This window comes from Helicoverpa armigera, chromosome 2 (assembly GCF_030705265.1).
Source record: "Helicoverpa armigera isolate CAAS_96S chromosome 2, ASM3070526v1, whole genome shotgun sequence".
In the NCBI taxonomy this organism is placed as follows: Eukaryota; Metazoa; Arthropoda; class Insecta; order Lepidoptera; family Noctuidae; genus Helicoverpa; species Helicoverpa armigera.
In genome coordinates this window covers 1,237,437-1,250,774 of record NC_087121.1, presented here as the reverse complement: position 1 = coordinate 1,250,774, position 13,338 = coordinate 1,237,437, and the positions used below count along the sequence as shown (strand labels likewise).

The following is a 13,338-nucleotide window of genomic DNA, read 5'->3' as shown; positions in this document are numbered from 1 at the left end:
GATCACCCGTGATGACTTGAAAAGATGTTAAAATGACAGCTGGGACCTACCAATCAAGTCAAGCTAGTTGCAAAATTAGATCTTCACCCATGGACCGTCCGCGCCAAGGGTTGCTTAACCTTCAATCGAGCGAAGCATGTGACTGCTACTTAATCGGAAGCTCCTCTATTGGAACCTTACAGCATAAAAGACAAAATTGTATCTTCATTTCGTACAAACATTCAGTCGTCTCATTGCCACTATCTATGAATGAACATGTTTATTCCAATCCCCAGGCAGTTTGGCTTATAATATTATCCATTCCTTTCCTATTCCTTCTCAATCGGAGAGATAAAAGACGCCGGAGGGATTATAACAAGATATCAGAGGGCATCGAAAAACGTTCCGAGTAATAACATATTAGGGATCGATAATGTGTTTGACGGTTACGGCAATTATGGCCCGGCTCGGTTATTGTTACGGGAATAGGGATAATCGATTAGTAGCCAATCTGTCGGCTGATAGTGGTGGACCAGGGAAGGACATAACGTGTGTTCTTTCAGCCTCTATGACCTTCATATGATTATATTGAGTGTAGAATCATCATCCTCCTGCCCTCATCCCAACCTTATTTGGGGTCGGCGCAGCATGTTTTCTTCTTCCATACTCTTCTATCTGCCGTCATCTCACAAGTAACATTCTTTCTTACCATATCTACTTTCACACAATCCATCCATCGTTTCTTTGGTCTTTTTGAATTGATTGTAGAATATTTTATGATAAAACTCAGTTTAGAAATTATGCGGTAGGGGTGACCTTATGAATACTATAATAATTTATGTGTCTTCTAGTAATCCTCTATGATGCATGCACATTAGGATAATCCCATTACAGCCATATTTTTCAACCATCTATCATTTTTATCAAGGCTTAATTTTCTTTCTCAATTTTTTATACTCAAAACCTTTCATGCATATATTGTCACAACAGATTTGATGGAGTACATATTACTTACTTCACTTACAGCACCATTAATAAATTCCGAAGTTAGTGAGTTAGAAGACCAGGAGAGCAGTAACTGCGGTGGTAAGCGCATAATCACGATTCACGTTGAGCGGGAATTAATTACTCGCAACGTGTTTACATAAACCGAGAAATAAACACGTGTGGCTGACATGCGGTGGAAATTCAATATCAAGAGAAAGTAATAAAAGGCAAACATTGATGTTCATAAAATGGAAACAAGTATACAGAATGTTCCTATTGTTGAAAATATCTAGAACAATTTTATTCCAGGATTCCACCCTATCATAAATAGAATGTAATTAAATATCATTTTGGCAGTTGACTGAGCGAGCGTGGGTTGTTTGGATGTCATTATGTTTGTATATCTAAAAACTGTACAGAAATTCTATATTTACATAATTAACATTAATAACGAAAGTTGATGAATGTTAAATTGACATTAATAATGTAACGAGTACACAAGTAGACAAGTATCTTGCTGCTTCTCAATACTGAAGCAAGAGACAAAGCTATTAATAACTAGAAACTAATTTACGCGAAAGCTTGATGAATAATTTTCATCAAAGTTTTTCATACATAGGAGTAAGAAGAAGTGAATTTTACTTCAAATATATTCAGATTTCAAGAATAATTTTAGCTTTGTCATAAAAGCTCAGCAAAACTGCTTTATTATTTTTCGGTCTTCATATTCGCATCAAAATGGGAACTCCGTATGTTTGTTTACCTTTTTTAGTTATTCCTTTGTTTTAATTTCGAGAAAAGAGACTCATGTTTTGTCTTTCACGTATTTAACATACCAGGCCGACATAAGAACGAGGAGACAATGGGACGAGTCCCACTCGTTAAAGTTCTTTGCACAATCTAAATTCTATTCTGTATATATGTGTTATAGAAAAAATATACCAGGGGAGCATGAAGCGACGTAGTTCTGCGATAAAAACCGCTGTATTCGGAGTTCGCGACCCGTAAATCGTTGCTAGCGTCCTCTTTTCTTCTAATGCGCGGTTGGTTTGCGATTCCGTGTTATTGTACCGTTCAAAATGTTTGTATGAATGGAATAAAAATTGCACGATGCTGTTTGTGTAAAAATATACTTTTAGTTACCTGTAAAATGAGGAAGAATAAATGTTGTTTGTGCTCGGAGATGCCGTGGATAAATTGTGTTTGCAATTGTTTTGCAATTTGTTCGTTTCACGTTGTATTGTTTGAATTCGCCATATTTCGACGAAGCCTCACATTTCTCACTAATGTGTTGTGGAAAAAAGGTTTGTTTTATATACCGTCTACCTAGCAAAACAGATTGCCATAAAACTACTAGTTATTTTAATTATCCGCTTTGCAATCAAAATACAATATTGCATCATTAATTTCGGCTTGTAACATTAACCAATTTTTAAGCTATGTGTTAATTTGCGCATTCGATTCTGTAGATAATTAAATATGAAACTAAATAGGGATTAGGTTTCCATTAATTAAATTAATTATTAATGTAACAGTACCGCAATATTGAACCAAATTGGTAGTTTATGTTAAGTTTTGAAATAAAAATGCGTGTAATTCATTAAATACATTTATTTATCGCCATTAAGAACGTGACACCCAATGACAATATATTACGTTACATAATATTTATATAATGCAATATTAAACTAACAAACGAATGTATCACAGAATATTTTGATAGTGTTCAAAATTGACCAATATTTATACAAAGTGGACGATCACTAATAAACTGAAAATACAAGTCACGTGGAAATCAAATTTTACAATTATAATGTTTATTTTATTTTAAATAAATTGGGAGAGTTAATGAACATTTTTTTTATTTTTAGATGTAAAAAAATATTCCTAGTAGAAAACATAGGGTTTGACATACACACACATATTCATACAATTAACAATATACAACTGTGATTTTATATGGCGAGAACAGCTATTTCGTAAGTATAATTAAAAACATTAAACAGAGCCTAATTATTAATTATGAACACACTGGAAACATCTCCCAATTACTTAAAACAAGTCACAAAAAGAGTCGTCAATAGATTTTTTTATAGATTTATTAAATTTAGACATTTTTAACTACCTAGCTGTCTTAATTTTATATACAATTTACACAATAATAACTTTAATTTTATTTATAATTTGGCATGACAAGTGACAGAAGAATTCTTGCATTAAAATGTTTGAAACAGCTGAAATGTTCCTTCTTTACATTTCTCGGAGACAATGTAATATCACGATGTTATTAGCAAAGAAAACTCACTGAATAAACTTTGAAACTACTACATTTTATAGTTCACTTTGTTTTTATAACATTGCCAGTACAAAATATTCCGTCATTCTCTGAAGAAAAATACAATTCTTTCCGTCGTAACAATGGAAGTAGAAATGTATGTCGGGATCTTAAACTATGCATTATAATTTCAAAGGAATATTGAGAAGTAAATATTATAATGTTATTGTGAGGTCTTTCGCCTTTGCAGCGATGTGGTCACCCTAGTGGCTGAAACTTTTATTTCTGCAAGGACATGGTCACCCTTTTGTTTTTTATTTATTTGGATTATCCTTGGGAATAGTCATAAGATTCATTTTCTTTTAATACCTTAATAATTAATTCATACATCATGTCGCATAAACATTGTGAACACAATGTATATCTTTCTATCCGTACAAACTTTTGCTGTCAGTACCTCGACTACAAATTTTTCCTCACTTTTGTCTCCGATAGCCAATAAAACTTCTCTCGAGCCAGTTTTTCTTAAGATCGAACCCAAAGAAGTGAATTTTGTAGACAATGTGCCGACACTTCACCATCATTTGACACCATTGTATCCCGACCTTGTTAAGAACGCTCGAACGTGCGAATTCGGCGATAGAAATCAAATTTATGCCTTCATTAGCACCCTTATGCGACGTCTTTAGAAAATTCTAGAATATATAGCTTCTAGATTGTTCGATCTGAGAAATTCTGTGAACGTGTTGAAAACATTTGTCTGCGTATTTTTTATCGTAAATCGATTCGAGGATAGGATTTGGGAAAGAGATTTTCGTGAAGAAAACAATAACTGTATACCTACCTAAGACTTTTGACGATAAGGAATTCTTGGAATATTAAGTGTTTGGAATGTTTTCTTGTATTTCAATCGAAAGGAAAATCTTAGGTAAGTAGTTTTATTTACATCTTCTGAGAATCTCAGATTACCGAAAGAGTATTTATTTTGTTCTTAAAACCAAACCTAACACCTGGTATTAACGAGTATGTGTACCAGGAATACAGCAGTACATGGAATGTGTTCAAATGTTACACGTAGTGACGTCACGAGCTGCCGTGCCGCGCCCCGTCAGTCGTTTTTAAATCACATTACGTACGGGATTGTACGGATGGTACGGATTCATGAATTTTGATGACGTCACTACAGTTTTACGCGCGAATCTGCGTTTTCGCAAACGTGTGTTGTAAAATACTGGAATTAGATTTTTTACGAAACAAAAGAAGAATAGATTTTGTTTGCGGTATTTTTAAACTGTAACGTTTTTGGTATTTTAGTTATTCTGTTAGATTTTTTTAAGAGAAATGAGGACAGCGAAAATATTTTATGCGTAAGATCTCATTACATTTTTATTCCTTTCATAAAATAACTACTTAAATAGATTGTTCATCTTCTGAAAGCCACATTAAATAATCATAAAAGCAACTTTTTACCCCGCGTCAGACATCCATTCAGCTGTAAGAAACATTTTTAAATGCAAAGTCTAGAATTTGAGTGATTCGCTATTAACAAATAGGTACCTAAGTTTGGCACCAAAGTAATACATTGCTATATAAGTATATACAATAGAAGAGTTATAGGAACGTTAGGACATGAAAAAATATAGAAGAGGAATAATATTTGTATTTTAACCTTCTTAGTGAACTGCTCTCCTGGTACATGGGTAGATACAAAATGGTGATATTGCTGTAAAATACGTAACCACCGAGCGGGCATTTAGTTCCATTTTCGTGGGATGACGTAACGTATAAAAAACTCAGTTTTCAATAAAATTCATTTGACATTTTGACTTTTTCATGACATTTTCGTCCTAGTACACGCTTTCATACGTTCTGTTTGGTTTGAATTGGACGAGAATAACATTCTCGTTGACGCAACGTCCCGTCCCGTGTAAACAAACTTTTGTTCGCAATTTGAACGCAGTTATGTTGTTGCCTACCGACTGCCGTAGCTCATTGAAATACGATCTTTGTTGGAAAAGCGCAGCCCGCGACTACATTGATGTTTTTCTATTCATATGGCTTTTTGTTATCATCATTAAAAAGTAATTTGAAATATTCAAAATAGGAATTTGAAACCCTTTAATTAGTCTCTGTGACAAGTGGGATCTTGCACCCATTACCAGGAGAACATAATTTACAAAGAACACTTTCACTCAGAAACAATATAGGTTATAGGACAGTACATTTCTTCTAAATAAATGACACAATAATCCAACAAAAGCAATATGAAAATACAAAAAAATAATAAATTCGTTGCATAAAACTAAACAACGTACAAAAAATTTCTTTAACATGTATTCTAACAACAATTTGACGTCGTCGCGTTGACAGTTAACCAAGATGGCGGATTTAAGCAAAAATGGAATTTTAAATTCACCTTGACGAAGGAACTTCGAAGAGTAAAGAAGCATCAAATTCACAACTATAAAAGCCATGTAAAACTTATAAAATGAAAATTATACAGAAACTAGCTTTTGCCCGCGGCTTCGCTCGCGTTAAGAAGTATTATTATGCAGAACTTCTCAACATTTAGAACTAAACATTATTTTGTTCGTTCCATTATTTTATCACCCGTGGGGGTTGAATGGGGGTTGAATTAATCAAAATCGTATTTAAGCGAACGTCATCATAAAATTCTGATTCGTCATCAGGACTTCTTCATAAAATCTAAGAAGATGTATACAAACTTTCATCCCCTATTTTATCCCCTTAGGGATGGAATTTATCAAAATCCTTTCTTAAGGGTTGCCTACGCCATAGTAGCTTTATGCATGCAAAGTCTCAGTCCGATCGGTTTAAAATTGACAAAGTTTCATACAAACTTTCATCCCCTATTTTATCCCCTTGGGGGTAGAATTGATCAAAATCCTTTCTTAGCGGATGCCTACGTCATAACATCTACCTGCATGCCAAATTTCAGCCCGATCCGTCCAGTGGTTTCAGCTGAGCGTTGATAGATCACTATGTCAGTCAGTCAGTCAGTCAGTCAGTCACCTTTGAGTTTTATATATTTAGAAGATTAAAACCATTTTTACAAACTTTCCTCACATATTTTGACAAAGATACTAAACCATTATTTGGTGTCTAGTTTTATCTAAATTCCTTTCCACTCTTTCTCCTACAGTGCCGAATACAAGAAAATATATCGTAGACATTTTTCGTTTCATCCCATTTACTTAATAGTATATACGACAGCCAAATTACAGCAATATACAATAAAGAGAATAACCTAAGACAGGACACTATTTTTTTCTAATTTTATTTGCTGTCGTTACGTCAAACCGAACTTTTTTTGCGCATATCTGTATGTGGCATAACTTGAAAACTTTCACAGTACATCAACTATGAAGTGGGTTAACTTTAAAACTATACCGCAACTTAACGGCTAAGTTAAACTAAAGTTTAACGCTTAACTGTCAACACGACGCGGCCCGGCCTTACTCTGTACATTACATTAACTTAATCGTATTCGCATCAGCCCCTCCAACATATGTAAATATTACAAATTTTTATTTTTTCTCGTGACATAAAACATCGAAATTCAGTGCTTGCTATTTATAGAATAATTGATTTTTATAATAATATTTTGTTTTTTTTACGACATTATTTATTACAATTATCACTTTTCACGTAGCTGTGTTCTATCGTTGATAAATACTTACATAAAACATTAATAAAACTTCGACCCTATCTATAATTTACTGAGCATTATTTTCACATTTACTCCTATCTAAAATACAGCGCCATACTTTGTTGGGTAACAAACAAAAACAAACTTCCAACTGGAATCGCCACTTTTACTTGGAAACTTCCATACCTACCCGCCATGAAAACTCACATCACATCAAAAATAAATGTGATAACAGAAAACAGCGCGTTATTGCGAGTAAAACAGTAGAGGCACGGTCAAAGTGCTGTATAAAAGCTTATGGGACCTGACAAAGGCTTGAGGCGCGAATACCCCAGCACCATTGCAAAGCCTGTTACAGACACTGCGGACGATGCAAACTCAAATATTAACATAATTTCAAATTGTGTTGTTTTTACTCCACATCGGTTCTGCTGCCCTGGTTACGTATGCACTGTGTAGTTGATTTTAAATTGGTGTTTTAGTTGAAACTGCAGTTAAAGTCAAAATTGCATTCATAAATTAGTGTCATTTTAATTTATATTTGTTTCAATTAACCGAATTTTAATTACTTTCGATACAAATAGTATTCACGTGTTATCTAATTATTATTGAACCTTGGCCAGGATCCAAATAGATGTTATTTTTGGTGATTTAGCGAGCTGCAGAACAGATAATAACCACCAATAATTCATCGCTTATACGTTGTTCTCCGGTTCTCCCATTGGACATGAATACGAATTAGAAATTCAAATCATGTAAGTAAACTTTACCTGGTGAAATAGAATAATGAAACAATACACATTCCCTAACTATCCAAACAAGAACATTTCGCGTTGCATTTTCCACAAACGAAGAACACAGAGCTACGCATACAATGTTTACACGCGAAAAGAGACTCACATTTGATTGTATGTACCAGGAATTCATAAATATTGAATGGTGAACGGAAATAAAAGATCACTGAATGTTCCTACGATTGTTCGTGTTATGTATTTACGACGATACAATTGATACGGAGACTCTTTGATGCTCTGCATAGTACAGAACATGTATGGGTATAAATATTTATAATTCGAGAATTTATTTATTCTTTGAGAGTAAAATTCTTTGATGTTGAATGTGAATGATAAAGCGTATAATTTAACGGTTACTTATTTTTCCTTGCAGATGGGGATGCTTTTTATTTTTACTTGAAACATTTTTAATATTTACAAGAGAAGAATCCGAGCAAAGGTAGAAGAAAAATACTGTTTTCCGTTTTCCACAAATCACTAACTGCTGTCATTATCTATGTAGATGCAGTACTTGGATGGATAGTGTATTATTATGGTAATTTTACACTAACGATCATCTCATTCAGTTTTGCAAATAATTGTGCTTTTTACGTCGCTTAGCGTATTTGTGAAGTGGTACTAGGCGAACAGTGGAATCTAGGAGAGTGGTGTTGGAAAACGTTAGAGAGAACTAGCTCAGACAATAATGAGATCGTCTTTTGAAATGGTTGCACACTCGTCAAAGCTTGAGCAATAAATCCTTCTCGATTTCAAATCGCTCTCGTTCCTTATTTTTACCTCTTCTTCTGTTTTCCGTGTAAACATGGCAAGTGATACAATTGATATCTAACTATACTAATCGCTCGATACTTAAGCTGACACCTACAGCATCGATTAGACTTCACTCAAGGCACTGTAATTAGAAAATATATGTACTGAGATGCACATCGCGACTATCAGTACTGTTGCTTCCAATATGGTTGAGCTTGAACCTGCAACAAACAATAATGGTAAAATACATGTTATTAACAAAAAAATCGCGTTGGGCCCAAGGCATTTTCTCATGATGAACCTATAGGTAAGCTTTTGTCATAAATTATAATCGTTTTAATTAACAGTTAACTGTACCTATTTATCCAACGCAATCACCTATGTTCATATTAGATCGCCCATGCAACCTGCACCATTGTTTCAACGTGCAACAGAGACGAAACTATACAAGCCACTACCACCATCTCTTTCACCCCAGGACAATGCAGCCTTTTGAAATGCATCGAACGCCAGTTTACTTTCATATTCAAGCAAGTAGAAATAGCGGGCTAACATTAATATAGCATACACCGCTCCATAGTATTCTTCGTCCGCCCAGCCGTGAGCATTCGGGCTATTAACTTTTCTTTGATAACAGAGAAAACCATTCGACCAATAATAGATTTGTTATCGAAGTGGACGGTTTATTTGAGAGTCGTGTGCGTCCATGTTAACTCGTAATTGCCGCTACTTCAGTGGCTAGCCAGTTGAGCAAGAAATTGCTCATGGCTCGTGGCTCGGCCTTTTGTCAATGTCCAATTTCAGGCAAAATCAAAAATTGGACTGTTCTGATGTTGAATATGTAAAGTTGAAAGCAGCGCGTGTATTGTAAGTGGAGTCATATGTTATGAGAAAACCTTTTTTATCTATTTTAATGTAGTAAATACAGAATTCTTAAATAAATACTATCTTTTCACGAACTATCTTTGCTCATAATTTAAAAGCAAAAATTTTCCATGTAGCCAAATTAAAATGCCTTTGATGTCGATATTTTTAGAGCGTTTATGAAATATTCCAAACATATTCAACTAGGTTACATACCTGCCTGTCTGTTATGAGCAAAATGTATAGGATAAGTAGATAAAGTTGAGCTCGAATTTCTCGCGAGTTCCCGAATAGTTTGAAACCTTCACTAAAACTCGCGCAGACTCTAAAGTTATCGCTATCATCCCTTTACGAAATTAGACAAATAACCCTTAAGAGAATTAAGCGGTTTTCACCAGAATCGTGGAACGGTATGCAAGTCATCCGTCGTCTTGTCTTCATTACGTCTACCAGGGTAGCATGGCATGCTAATTAGTCTTTTGATGTAAGCTAGTTGTCGCGAAAGCTGTGCTGTTTTCATCAAATTGTTCTATTCCACGACTAATCAAAGAAACGGCTGCAGTACCTTACAGACGAATACATTGAGAATTATAAATAGCTTGCTTTCTTTTCACTGAAAGGGCAGTTTTCTATCCTTGACGAGTCTCCTTTTTATACTTTGTCTAGTTACTAACTAGTTCAGTAACTATAACTGAACTGAACTGAGCCAGATTAATTAGTAATATGCAAAATACACTAGGCTATCATAACTCACCAGCAGCTGTAAACATAGACAAATGTGGCGACCTCGCAACTACCAGGGTCGCATTAGTGGCCCTCGTGTACGGAGGCCACGTGGGCTGAGTGGCTTCACAGCGTAAGGCCATGAAGCCCCTGGATGTGGCCACCCTTAGCCGAAGGGACCGCCAACTCGACCGGAGGCCGAAGTCATTGGCAGAGGAAACTTGCGTGTTGTTTAGGAGGCCTAGCTCCGTCTGTGGACAATGGAAAATAATTAAACGAAGAATGACTTCACGTGACGAATAAGTTTAATTTTATTAATTGTTAGTAAGCTTTTACACGTGCGTACATGAATGAAATTGCTCATCCGACCCGTTAATAAAAGGGTAGGTGAAATATAAGTACAGTTTTTCATAAATGATACACGAGTAGGTACCTAAACGGGGTGAATTTTTTGCTATCAACCATTCACAAATCGGTGTATCTGAGCCACTATTGAACGATTCAACATAAAAGCTTCTGAATTACGAAGAAGCTGAATATTGCGTTTAGTTCAAAATACTAACTTTAGCATTTTCGGATCTTGACCCACACCGATAAGTAGGCAAAATAGTTACAAATATGCAATTAATAGGTATAACGGACACGGCTGCCATTGAACATCCTAGACAGTCGTTACGTTAGTCAGAAGCCAGTAAGTCTGACACCATTCAAACCAAAGAGTATATGGTTGCCCGGGTAACTGGGTTGAGGAGGTCAGATAGGCAGTCGCTCCTTGTAAAACACTGGTACTCAGCTGAATCCGGTTAGACTGGAAGCCGACCTCAACATACTTGGGAAAAGGCTCGGAGGATGATGACGCACACGTTGTTGTGAATAGAAATTGACCCAAGTCTACACAAGTGGCTGATTTCTTTTGGGAACCAAAATTCAATCTCCAACTACATCAAAATCACTATGCACTACTAAAATTACTATATACTCACTCTATCAGGTCGTCCATCGATGTACCACACAATATTAGCGGGCGGCATTGCCGGCTGCGTGGTGCAGTTCAGCAGCACATCCTCACCGAGCTGCACTGTACCCGGGATGCCCGTGATTACTGGGTCTTCTTTTAACGTCACTGTGTAAGAAGAAACGAGTATAAATAGTTGTTAGTTGTTAGGCATTATGATGCCCCTGGCTGGAGGCCTTAAACTCTAGGCATCCACAGGGATTTGACCGGTCAACAGCCTCCAGCCAGTCAACAGCCTCTTAGGCTGAACTGCGAGATGCCATTCACAAAAAAAAAGCATTATGAGCTACTGGTTCAGAGGTATGAAATTCAGATAGGAAAATGTTGTCATGTTGTATATATATCTCTAGGTTTCGTAAACCTTGACAACGCTTTCACACCGTCGGATTTTCCGCTAGGTTCTTATACTCGCAACACATTCAGAGTGACATAACATTTGTTGCGTGGCTTTACTTGACATATTATTTTGTCAATATTACGTACAGGTATCGTGCGTACGATCCGCTCGGAAAAACCAAGCGAAAACTCCGCTAGTGTAGACGCTGTAATAATATGTAAATAATGCTATGCTATCTCTCTGTATTTCACAGCAAATCTTCTGAGGACACATTTAGGTGAGATAAATCATTAACATCCCACCAGTGCCATCAACTACTAGGTACTAAAGATGCAAGAAAAAAGTCGTTCCAGCCACTTGATTTCAATTTAAAATTCATATTCTTACAGTAAAAGGAAGTGATAACCATTAGTGGTCTATTAGCAAGTCAAGTTAGTTGCTCGCTTACTTGATAAGCTGTGATTGTTCAACTTTTTCACACAACTCTTTTAGTCTAGGATTATATTGCTTTGCATTAACACGTCATTTTTTTAAATATATTTTTGTTACTTCTTGTAACTTATAAGATATGATGTAAACTCTATAAATCTGTCTTGTATTAGTTGTAAATCGAAATCGAGTGATATGAATTCCACTAATATTAGCTATTCGATGTATTTTGATGAAAATTGGCAGTAATACAGCTTATACGTAGAATACATTTAACATTTTACAAAAAATACAGATAGTCCAAAATTCGATTCTCCCACATAACAGCCATCATCAGAGCAATGGAAAGATTCGACAATATACTCTTCAAATGGACTGTAGCCTTAGTACATGAACCACCTAACACTTACCAGCCACAGTTAAATTCTTCGTCTGCTTAACGACTGCGAACCTTGGCCCTTCAGTGGACGCCTCACAGGTGAAGGACAGCTTCCTATTATAGTTAAGGTAACCTCTTCAAATCATCTGCAACGCTAGTACATGAACCATCTAACACTTACCAGCCACAGTTAAATTCTTCGTCTCCTCAACGACAGCGAACCTTGGGCCTTCATTGGAGACCTCACACGTGAAGGATAGCTTCTTACATTTAGGTAACTTCTTCAAATATTCTGTGGCCCTAGTACATGAACCACCTAACACTTACCAGCCACAGTTAAATTCTTCGTCTGCTTAACGACTGCGAACCTTGGCCCTTCAGTGGACACCTCACAGGTGAAGGAAAGCTTCGTGTTATAGTTTCTTGGCAGCACCACGCTGATGGCACAGCTGTTCAGGTTGCAGCTGCCTTTGGACACGCCCCCGGCTGTCGAGTTGAATGTCCTCGTCGGTGGCTGTAAGAAAGTAGGTGGTTAGTATGGCTGTTGATGATGTGTTCGAAATTCGACTTTATGGTTTTGGAGATATGGGTCATTTTAATTTGCAGCATTTTTTTTAAATGAGCTTTAGACACACGTTATGGAATCGTGTGATCAAATCGGCTTAAAGTTGAAATAGTTGTGAAGTATATTTTGGACAAAGACAAAACAGCATTGCTGGAAAAAGGCTCGAGATATGATGATATAACAAGTTCCTAAGCCCACTAAAAGCAAAAAAAATACATACATTTTCACGACACCTAAACAACGCAATAAAGATGAATAGCTACTGTTTCATTTAAAATACAAAAGCCTCCTCCTTTTCGAATATTCAATCATCCTCTTGGAAACACTTAAACCATATTTTCCATTACCGCTGAATAGAAAATTAGACACAACGCGTTCCGAGATAATATTTTATCTGATAAAAGATTAGAGTTTCACGCATATAAAAGCTTCGTACAAAAAACAATAGAATCGTTAAAATGTAAATATGTTGACAAAATCATTGTATTTGCGGGACCTGGAAAATACAAAAAACCAACGAACGTTCCCATTTTATCCAGTGTTATTTATTTTGCAAACCGCAACAACCCAT

The 13,338-nt window shown here is 35.9% G+C and overlaps 1 protein-coding gene across 1 annotated transcript in view; it reads right to left on the bottom strand.

Annotated features, from left to right (window-relative positions):
- Positions 1-5,471: 5,471 nt before the first annotated feature.
- The window catches only part of LOC110376522 (uncharacterized), a 35,592-nt gene continuing 27,725 nt past the window's right edge, over positions 5,472-13,338 (bottom strand). The window contains exons 3-6 of the mRNA XM_021335017.3: positions 12,530-12,716; positions 11,026-11,165; positions 10,074-10,293; positions 5,472-8,676 (exon numbers count right to left, since the gene is read on the bottom strand). Coding sequence (XP_021190692.2) covers positions 8,579-8,676; positions 10,074-10,293; positions 11,026-11,165; positions 12,530-12,716 — 645 coding nt within the window. The 3' untranslated portion in view covers positions 5,472-8,578. The remainder of the gene's footprint in view (positions 8,677-10,073; positions 10,294-11,025; positions 11,166-12,529; positions 12,717-13,338) is intronic.